Here is an 11,145-nt window from a genome sequence, read left to right on the forward strand (position 1 = left end):
AAAAGAAATTTATGCAAACTCAGATTCATAAAAATTTATATGTTGTTGGGCTAATTTTGATGAATTTATTGGTCTTTGAGAGATAAGAAGATGAAGATTGAGTTTTTAAAAACATAATTTCAGTTTTTAATTTTTGATTTTTTGGTTTTTTTTTTATGAAGATGATGAAAAGTGATATGAAGATGAAGAATAATATTTAGGAAGAAGGGTGTTGATAATGATAGATGAAGATGACAATGATGATTGCGTGGTGATTAAAGAGTGGGTTTATTTATTTTTTTAGAATTTTCTAGATTTTATTGATGAAGTTGTTGTTGAAGATCATGAAATAATGAAGGAAGAGACGAGGGAAGAAGAAGATGAATGGATTTGATTAGATGTTAGTGGTTCACAGTAAACTACAATAGACCCTACATGATCAACTGTCCTCTTTTAAAGAAAAAAACCAAATGGTTAAGATTAAAAAATTTAGTAAGGCATATGGTGGACCATCTTTAAATATGGTTCACCTTAGACATTTGATGTTAAAAACTAACGGATATGACCAAAAGAGGTAACGGAAGAAGAGTTATGGGACCAAATTGAGACATTTTATAGTTAGGGGACCAAACTGAAAACCAAAAATAAGTTAAGGGACCATATGATGTATTAAACTAAGATTCTATTACTATTAGTTAGCTATTTCCTATTTATTAAATGAATGCTTATACTCATAAAACTACTAACATAAAAATACAATAAAAATATAGGTTTTATTATTTTTTATACATAAAATAGTGACAAAAGGAGAAGAGAAATCGAACATTGACAAACCAGAGGTCTGGCTTATACAATTGCATATTTGAAGATGCAAGTCGGCTCAATTTTTTACGAGGTCTAAAGAAAAAACTGAAAGGATTGAGGTCTTTTGTGTAAAGAGGTATAGAAAATAAGATTTGTAAAAATAAAAATTCATCAATTATTCACATGTAGTATAAATCATTTTGGTATATAATCAACTAGATTTGTCCATATCAAACATTTATATAACAAATTTTAGAATCTCTCCAGAAGTTCTAACAATATTTATATCATTATATAAAATTGAGGGTTAATAGAGTTTCACCCCTATCATTTGGACGAAATTTGGTTTACCTCTATAAAAAAAATAAAAAATAGAGATTCCCCTATGAAAGTAGAAGATTATTTGATTTTTGACCCTCAAGGTAACTGACTATATAAAATGGATGAAGGTTCCTTCATAATTTAGATTCACATGTGCAATAAAAAAAAACGTGAAAGTTCCTTAAAAAAAACCTGAAACGGGCACTCTGTTAGAACACTAGTTTTTCATAATTTAGATTCATAGTTTATACACAAAGTTTAAATAAAATTTCACTTTTTCTTTTAGTATAAACCAGCCTGATTCTCATGGTCCATATATTACCAATCCCAATTCTTGAGTCTGAAAATAAAATTCTGAACTCAGTCCCATGTCACTGAAATCATAGAGCCTGCAAGGCTAGAGTTGGCAAGGCCTGATTCCTCAAATGTTGCATTACTTCCATAGTCCAGGTTTTTAGATGCTCCATGGATTTCATGAGTTAATTTAAATGGCTTTATCTCATCTTCCTTCAGCTGAACAGCAATGAATGACCACAGCAGCTTCAAAAGAAACAAAGGGTCAGGGTCACTCATAGGATCCAAAACAGACAAATAAACTGGTAATAGAAATACAGATACTCCAACATGAGATGGGTGTCTGTGTTGGATACATATCGGATACTCCTATGATATATACTCGGATGTATATCCAACAATTATTCAAAAAAATTAAGTTTTCAAACATATGCTACGAGATATTTTTTAATTCTCTCCTTGAAATCCTATAGAACAACATTTGTTACCTGAATTGGATGAGAGGATAAGAAGTATCGCTGAGCAAGGTGTCCATCCGGAAGTCGTACACCAACTCTGCATAACTTGTGTTCTTCGGAAAAGGTTGAATAAGCAGGCGGTGCCAGCGCTCTTTGAATTTCGTCCTCATCCTCTTCACTTGAATCTGAATCTAAAGTAGCTGTAACATCATGAACAGAGATTATGATGGTGACAAAAACATGTGAAATACAATTCTACCATCAGTAATGGGCATAAGGTTCTTCTAGATAGAAAAGAACGATAAAGAAACGTTCTACAAACCTTCAGTGTTTGGTAGGATAGAAGTTCCTGTAGGAGACTTGTGAGACAAGGTATTGTGGTGATCTTTAGGAGTAACATCAAGGAATGTTAACAAACCCTAAACAAAGTTTAGCAGTAAGAAATATTATTAAAAAACAAGAGAACCCAACCAAGACTTATGTGTGAATAATGAATGTTTGATTGATGCATACTTCTAATAAAGTTTGAGGTTGAACTAGTCCTTCCCAAGAGCGCATGTTTTGGCCAGTGATGGGATGAATGATAAGAACAACAGGAATTGAATTGAGTATGTAATAATTGCATAGTTTTTTGCCTTTAGTTGTATCATCATATACTTGCAAGAATATGAAGTTTGTAGTAATGATCTGAGAAACAGCATCATTTGCCCATGTATCACGATTAAGCATAAGTGATTTGAATTCCTTAGTAGATTGTATGTTTACCAATAACCACTTGTTCTGCATAGATGCAGCACATTTTGCCTGCATGCATGCACCCAAACAAACAAACCTTGGTCAAACAAACGAACACAATTGCAAGCAATTCGAGTAAAAATATAAAGATTTGCAACTAATATGAATATACCTTTTTAAAAGAAGCATTGAACATTAGATGAATAGGGGGGCGATAGAGAGAAGCAAGATTGTCCTCCGTCTCTGCGAATGTTGTAGAGGCGGTCGCGGCACCTAGGTCTGATTCACAAACCCTCCTCTTTTCCTTTTCAAACTTAATTGGTTCTTCTTGTTCGGCATTGGCTTCGGGTGCATCATCATCTCCACACATGATTGAATCATCATCGTCATGATCTCCAGACAAGTACCGCTCAAGAGCTTCCTCAACATTCCAACTCGTAGACTTAAGGTAGTGTCTAGCAGTGGCAGTGGTGTTGCCTCTAGCGATTTCGAGGAAGATAGAGACGGATGCTTTTTCTAAAGAAGATAACATCATTCCTGGTTGAGGAATTAGGGTTTGTTTCCACCTCGATGATTGATTTTAGGCGAACACTCTCAATGAATGAATCAATGAATAAACCTAATAATCGATTGATTTCAGGGTTTTGTATTCCCAAGCTTTTATAACAAGGCAAGATATTTATCAAATCACGTCCCATCATTATACCATATTATAATTTTAATTTACCCTTTTACCCCTATTCTTACATTGAACACAATGCATGCATATACCTTCTCACCTTTTAATATCGGACACATGGGCAAATTTCATGTTACTCATCGTGATTCATGGAGTTCTCATCAACCGACTCAACATCTTTTTACAAACAACAATAACAAAGCACTCGACTAAACATCTATTGATCATAGTGGTTTTAAGTCAAATGATAGCATACATCACTATCACTATACGAATATCTTATTTTACATAACTCATTGTATAGCATAACTCGGTTGATATTGCGATGGTCAAAGTTCAAACCCCGTGTTCCCCACTCATCCACTTAAAGAAGTGAATTTATAACCATTGTATACACATCCCTCAAGTGATGAAGAGATGTAGCTATCAGACAAATTTATCCATTAACATATTTATCAAATGTAGTTGGTTAATATTACCAAAAAAAATTAAATTGTTTGAGTCAAACTAAATAAATAAAAGTGATATTACCAAAAAAAATAAAGAATTATAAATTATCTTTGTATCATTTATGGCTCTCTTGTGTTTGAATCTTTTGAAAAGAAAGGAACAACCGACTTTTTCAACAAAAAGGAGCAAAATAAGCAACATTTACTTGACAACATTAAGTTTTAGTTCTGTTATTGAAATCGAAATATGCTACTTTTGTTTTTTGGGTTGTGTTAACCAGTTCCCCCGGGGCATTGGTTAAGGTATCTAAAAAAGGAAAAATTAAATTGAAAAAGACATTTTTTTGACTTTTGAAGCATTGATTACACAATTTTCAATGCAAAAGCTTCTACTTTTGCTTCCTTAACCAGTGCCCCGGGGGCACCGGTTAACATTTCCCTTCTTTTTTACTATCATATTTGGAGGCTTAATCCACTTATGTGCATAAAAGCGGTTGTTTAGTATGTTTTCCTATTTCTTTTCACTCTTTTGAATTTTTTTATTATCGTTGTAATTATTTATACTTTTGCCTAGGTTTTCTTGGCACACGTTATGCTTGGAGAAACTAGTGTGTTGGTTAATATAGTCCTATCATTTTGACTTCTTAAGAAAAAGTGATATTACCAGAAAAATAAAACATCCATTATGAAACTCCATAGCAAATCATGTTGATATATTACAAATCCATCATGAGAATCTGCACGATACAAATAAACGAATAATTGAGATATCATTTTTAATTGACTTAGAAAGTGTTTTCTCCGGTAGTGGTTTGAATTGTTATTGTATTATCTAAGTTCTACTTCAACAATCATTAATCAAATTTTATTTATTTTTGATAAGTCAAGGTTAGCTTGCATGTTAAGACAAAGAATATCAAGTTGTACAAATAAGTAATCCCAATTCTCTCAAAGGCATTCGGCCCAATAGGGAAGATACTTTGAATTTGGTTGGACAAAACAGAAGATATTGTCGATAATAGAATGACGCCTTGTTCATTGACATCTCGGAAATATCCTGCCATATAGTTAGGGCACTTAAACCATACGAGCTCAAGGTGGTTCATTCAGTTGCTCGTAGACTAGAAATACTTGTAAAAGAAAAAAAAAGCTATTCTCTAATCACTTCTTACATCCTTCTCCATAACCCTGGTTCGTTTCCACAAAAAAAATCGAGTCTGAGTTTGAATCGTAATCGTTTGTCATGTATCTAAGTTCAATTTCAACAACCCTTGATCATTCTTTACTTGCCTCTGAATAAACTTCTAAATCAATCAAGACAAAAAAGAACCTCACGGTATCGTCCTTATAAGTAATTAACCACTAGAATCTCCAATAAATTCTCGCATTTTTCTCAACAAACTATCTTATTTGTTTGTTTCTTAGAAAAAATGTTGAATCTGAGCTTGGGAGGTGATTCATCTGGTGAGGCTCAAACTCAACCAGCTCAAATCAATCATCCAAAAACAAGCGAAAAGAAATGAGAATGTCGTTGAGCTTGCTGCCACCAGGTAGCCACAGTTGTGTGCTCTGCAACAAGAGCCTCAACTCTTGCAAGCAATGGAAGGCTACAAGAAATCTCATCAAACTCTGCAATTTCAGCTTCAAATGAACAACATGCACCTGAAGATGATCGAAGAAGAAAAAAAGAAGGGGGAAAAACGTGAACACTAGTTTTTCATAATTTAGATTCATAGTTTATCTTATAACATTATCTTTAACATTGATATCATATGAAGATCAGATAGTACTCCAGGATGAGATAAGTGTCTGGTGTTGGATACGTATCGGATGCTCCTATGATATCAAAATGACAACATTTGTTACCTAAATTGGTTGAGAGGATAAGAAGCATCGCTGAGCAAGGCATCCATCCGGAAGTCCTACACCAACTCTGCATAACTTGGGTTCTTCTGAAAAGGTTGGATAAGCAGGCGGTGCCAGCGCTTTGAACTTTGTCATCCTCCTCTTCACTTGAATCTGAATCTATAGTAACTATAACATAAGATTATGACGGTGACAAAAACATGTGAAATACAATTCTACCATCAGTTATAATGGGCATAAGGTTCTGACAGAAAAGATATGCAGTACATAACCAAATGAAAGACATGATAATCATATGTGCATTAAGGTAGGTGGGCAAGGTCCATATATCTATTCTAGAAGATATACGTAAAAAGAAGCAAACAAACGTTCAACAAACCTTTAGATTTTGGTAGGATAGAAGTTCTTGTAGGAAACTTGTGAGACAAGGTATTGTGGTGATCCTTAGGAGCAATGAAGCTCGATCGAGTGGATCATATCAGAATGCAATTATTGGCTTAATCACGACCTAAGTCTTTTTCCTCATCTTAGTGTTGTTCTAACTTTGCATTCATCTTAGTACTGTTATAACTTTGCATGAGGGTTCAGACTCTTCAAGAATCTATCAGTGTTTAGTTAGTATCCCAACATTTGCCCCCTTGTAGATTTGTTATAATTGATTTCTTCATCATTAAGACAATCTATTAGATTTGCATTGGTGTTTTTAGTAGTTATTCCAACAACTAATTTCCTACAAAATTTTGTTAAGTAGCTTCATTATCACCTTGTTAAGTAGCTTCATTACCTCTTGATTCGAACTACATTTATTTTACCAAAACTAAAAATCAAACCAAGATCATTTTATCTATTTTGTTACATAACATATTGCAAATAAGATTTTAATAATTCCAATTTAAAAAAATGTCTCTCACCATATGAACGGAGAGGCGTGAAAGTAGAGGCAGGGACTTTTACATGGGAGGAGGAGTTGGCGAGGGTATGTGTTGTGCTTTTAACTTCAGTTGTTTTACAGTTTGAAATGGAAGACAGTTGGGTTTGGAAGCTTCATCATTCTCATCGTTATACGGTGAATAGTGTGTCTCACTGTTTTCACAACGGAAGTAGGTAATGAAGCTCTTCATAACAGTCATCTTATGGACAATAATTTCTTGTGGTTGAAAGAGGTTTTGTTAAAGATAACTCTGTTTGCTTAGCGTTTTGCTTCTTAATTGAGTTCCTGCGAGGGATATTGATGACATGCTGTCATTACGTAATTTTTAGGACTTATTGTGACATTTTGATAGAGTTCTCATGCAATTTATACTGTTCTGGAGTGCAAAAAGTTTAAATATTGAAGTCTGTTCGAAGGAAATCGCGCCACGCCAATTTCAAGCCGTGCTGCGATTTTTGAAGCAAAATTACATCCTCCCTTTTTGAGGGAAATCGCGGCACGCCACATGGCGCGGCGCGATTTTGACGGGTCAGGCCCATGACTTCTATAAATACTGCACTCTTTGGTGAGAACAAGGGTTACGATTTTGGAGAGCAAAGTGCGATTTTGAGACATCGGAGACGGCTAGAAGGGCGATTTCTTCAACCTTTTACCAATTCATGTATGTTTTAATTATTTCTTTGATTATGCTATTTGTAAACTCGATTATGAGTAGATAAATCTCTTAGAGATTAGATCCGAGATGAATCTTTGTAACCCTAATTGACACATGTTGCTGTGAAACTCTATTTTGTTTATGAATTCAATTCTAGTTTATTCAATTCAATTGTTCTTAATGCTTTTTATATCTTGATCACATATAAATTGATTTTGTGATAATGAATGACCACTGACCATGGCTTTCAACTTAGACCTAATTGAATTGTTCTAATAAACAGGTTTAGTCTAGGAATAGATAATCGTTTGTTAGTGATAATAGGTTAACGTTCGGTAAAACCTTCAAGAATTATTAGACCACCTAAGGAATTAGGGGCTGTAGTTTAAGAAGAGGGTCCTAACTCAAGGGATTGATTAGGGCTATTTTGTTAATCATCGTAAATTAGAAGAGGATTCATAACAAATAGGTGCAGTAGACCAATTAGGGGAACTTAGAGGATTCGACGGATCTGATCTCATCTCTCCCCATATTTTCTTAACAATTTTTTATTTTCTGTTTCTTGATTTAATTAAAATCAAATCAAATCTACTGCCTAGTGGCAAAACAAAATAAATTTTATACATCCTATTTTCATAACGCAATTGAATTATTGAAGTTAAAAACAGTCCTCGTGGGATCGATATTTTTACTACTTCGATAGTATTTGGTGCACTTGCCAATCGCCTATCAAGTTTTTGGCGCCGTTGCCGGGGACTGTTGATTTATTTCAACAAGGCAATTACGTTATAATTTAGGGTTTTTGCAATTTAATTTTCTGTTTTTAATTTTTATTTTTTTCTGTTTTCATATTCACTTGATTACTTTGCGTTGTGCAGTGCTACTAAGGTATTTTGCTGTTTATGCGAGGTAAACAGAGCTCTGACGACTTAGAGTACGATCCGGAAATTGAAAGAACTGCTAGAGCACTTCGGAAAGCTGTCCGGTCGCAAAGGTTAGCTCAGTCCGTTCCACCGGGTGTTCGAGAACAAATACCAGAGCCACTCTCAACAGAATCTGAAACATCTGCTTCTCCTAAATCTGCAACTATGGAAGGTGAAGGAGTTGTACCACCGAGACCTAAGCTAGGAGACTACGGGTTAGCTACTCATCGCGGTCAACTGACCCATACTTTTCAACCAGCTAACCCCGTAGCTTTCGACATCAAGACAACTGTCCTCAACAGTTTGAGGGACAAGCAATTCGATGGGACTGAAGCTATGAGTCCTCATGAACACTTGAGCCGCTTTGCTGAAACTTGCGAGTTTTGTGTGCAACCAGCCACCGTGACTGAAGCACAAAAGAAACTAAGGCTATTTCCTTTCACCTTGACGGGAAGAGCAAAAGATTGGTTGCTAACAATACCAAACGGGACTGTCCAAACATGGGAAGAGTTAGAGCTGAAGTTCTTGGAGAAATATTTCCCTATGTCTAAGTATTGGGAAAAGAAGATGGAAATCTCTAACTTCAAGCAAGGAGAAGGTGAATCATTATATGATGCTTGGGAGCGATTCAATTTGCTTCTTAAGAGATGCCCTAATCATGAGTTCACCGAGAAACAATACCTCCAAATCTTCACTGAGGGGGTAACACCAAACACTAGAATGTTCTTAGATGCTTCCGCGGGAGGTAGTCTCAAGAGCAAAACTGATCATGAAGTCCAAGCTTTGATAGAAAACATGGCTGGAAATGAGTATCGTGCTGAAGCGAAAAAGAAAGAAAGAGGAGTGTTTGGGGTGAGTGAACAAACTGCTATCCTTGCTGTAACGCCCCATTTTTATTCTAATATTTTAGTAGATGTGTGAATATTTTATATATGACTTTAATTGCTATATAAATGATTTTATGTGAAATATATGTTTTATATGATTTTTATATGAAATATGTTATGATGCAATTTTATTATATGAATATTGGGGTTGTGTATTATTTAAATGAATGTTGTTATTATTTGATAGAAATAATATGAGAAATAGAAATATTATAGAAATAGTATTTATTTTTGGTTAATGGGAATTAAGTGGAAATTAATAGAAATTAAGGGAGTTGGGTGAGAAAAGAAAAGAGAGATATTTTTGAAGTAAAAAGAAAGAAAAAGGGAGAGAAACATTTTCACGTGAAAACATTAGAAGAAAACCTGCTTTTGGAGAGAAAACCTAGAAGAGGCAAAGAGAGAGCTAGGAAGGAATCGATTGCGATAGCTTGTCGTTTGGTGTTGCTGAATTAAGGTAAGGGTGGGATTCCTTTCAATAATCTTGATATATAAATTGAAAATTGATGAAATTGTTGTTCTTGAGTTTAGGGTTTGAGAGGTTATGTTAGATGATAATTTATGATAAAACATGTTGTTTAATTGTATGAATATAGGTTGTTTCACCCCTATGATGTATACTAAACCTGTAAACATTGTTCTAATTCATTTTGGGTGATTGGGGGATCAAAAATTGGGTTTTTAGAGTGAAAACTGGTCTTTCCCGTAAGCTGTGAATGTCCAAAATCGGGCCCCGAACTGCCAAAATCGGGCCCCGAATTCTGAGCTGATTTTTCAGCTTTGGTTCGACAAAAATCGGGCCCCGAACTGCCGAAATCGGGCCCCGATTTCCTGTCAGCCAAAACTGGAAAACACTCACTTTTTCGCCCATTTCTGTTTTGAATTAGCTTTCGGTGTAAACATAAAAGTTGTAGATAATTGAGTTAGCTTTCTAATGGCCTTGGTTTGGAGTGGAAAAGATTTGTAGATTTTGAGTTATGATAAAAATAGTCCAAGTGGGTCTTTAGCAAAATTTAAGAAAACTTAGCATAACTAATCCCAAGTTAGTCCAAAAACTTATGGTTGGTTTCCCAACTTCAAACTTAAGTGTTAGGGCTTTAGTTGAGGTGTTTTATGGATATTTGACTTATGTTCTATTGATCAAAACTTAATTGCTTTGGGGGATGTTTTAGACTTGAGCTGAATGTAATTGATTTATAAATACATGTTATGTTGTTGATTCCGTTGTTGACGTTGTTGTATCATCTAATGTATAAGTTGGGGAGTGTGTCATAATTGTTTTAGGCACATATGTTGTTGTTGTAGTCGCTGTTGAAGTTGTATGTTGATATACACAAGTTGAGTCCATTTGCATACTCACATCTGTTGGGGGCTTATGCCCTGGAATGTTCATCATTCAACCCGTTGGGGGCTTATGCCCTGGAATGTTTATCATTCACCTGTTGGGGGCTTATGCCCTGGGATGCTTTAACCATCCAAATTGTTGGGGGCTTATGCCCTGGAATGCTTAGCATTCAACGCGCGTAGATTGGTACCACCTGCATGATGCATAGTTGTTGTTGTCGTAGCATTGTTGAGTAGTTGTTGTTGTCGTAGCATTGTTGAGTCGTTGTTGTCGTTGTAGCATTGTCGAGTTGTCGGTGTCATTGTGGATAATGTTGTTGTTGTTGTTGTTGTACCTTGTTGCTGAAATTAATTATGTTGTTGCTTATGTATTTATTTATAAACTTTATTAATGATGCATGTTGTGATATGTTGTTGTTTTCATTAATTCGATGAATTATATATTATTATTATTGGATAAGTTTCTCACCCCTTCTGCGTATATGTTGCCTCGACCGTGGGTAATGTGCAGGTAATGATGGCTTGTAGGTTGATTGGCTCAAGTGTCTAGGGCTCTGATACATATTAGGATGGGGATCGTCGCGAGTGTCTTCTCATTTCTTTTATGTATCACATATTTTGGAAAGGACTTGCTATTAGAATAAAGTTGAATTATGTTGTGGCCTTTGTGCCAAGATTTTTATTGATGTTGAATTTGGTTAAATTTATATTTTAAAGAATTATTCCGCTGCAGTTTGTAAGATAATTTAAATGTTGGTATTTAAATAAATAGATATTTCCTATTTATGAAATTTTGATTAGCAGTGTGACACTCCGTTGT

General features: G+C 34.9%; 1 protein-coding gene and 1 non-coding gene across 2 annotated transcripts; both read right to left on the reverse strand.

Annotated features, from left to right (window-relative positions):
- Positions 1-1,272: 1,272 nt before the first annotated feature.
- LOC146926098 (plant UBX domain-containing protein 7-like) lies at positions 1,273-3,168 on the reverse strand. The gene is made up of 5 exons (XM_085708071.1): positions 2,764-3,168; positions 2,370-2,660; positions 2,179-2,275; positions 1,887-2,056; positions 1,273-1,644 (listed from the first exon to the last, which is right to left on the reverse strand). Exons 1-5 carry the CDS (start codon positions 3,124-3,126, stop codon positions 1,465-1,467), a joined length of 1,101 nt encoding a protein of 366 aa, XP_085564197.1. The 5' UTR covers positions 3,127-3,168; the 3' UTR covers positions 1,273-1,464.
- A 5,485-nt stretch (positions 3,169-8,653) lies between these two features.
- Positions 8,654-8,759, reverse strand: LOC146926099 (small nucleolar RNA R71). Its single transcript, XR_015009237.1, has one exon. It is a non-coding gene; the product is annotated as a small nucleolar RNA R71 (small nucleolar RNA).
- Positions 8,760-11,145: the final 2,386 nt, after the last annotated feature.

Source organism: Medicago sativa, chromosome 4 (assembly GCF_051527215.1).
Source record: "Medicago sativa cultivar Bolivia chromosome 4, Bolivia_mono, whole genome shotgun sequence".
Classification (NCBI taxonomy): Eukaryota; Viridiplantae; Streptophyta; class Magnoliopsida; order Fabales; family Fabaceae; genus Medicago; species Medicago sativa.

Excerpts from the sequence above, each read along its gene's own strand:
- LOC146926098 (XM_085708071.1), bottom strand. The coding sequence starts at position 3,126 with ATGATGTTATCTTCTTTAGAAAAAGCATCCGTCTCTATCTTCCTCGAA. Across the intron at positions 2,661-2,763 it reads TCAATGCTTCTTTTAAAAAG|GCAAAATGTGCTGCATCTAT; the intron begins GTATATTCATAT and ends GCATGCATGCAG. Across the intron at positions 1,645-1,886 it reads TATCCTCTCATCCAATTCAG|CTGCTGTGGTCATTCATTGC; the intron begins GTAACAAATGTT and ends TTTCTTTTGAAG.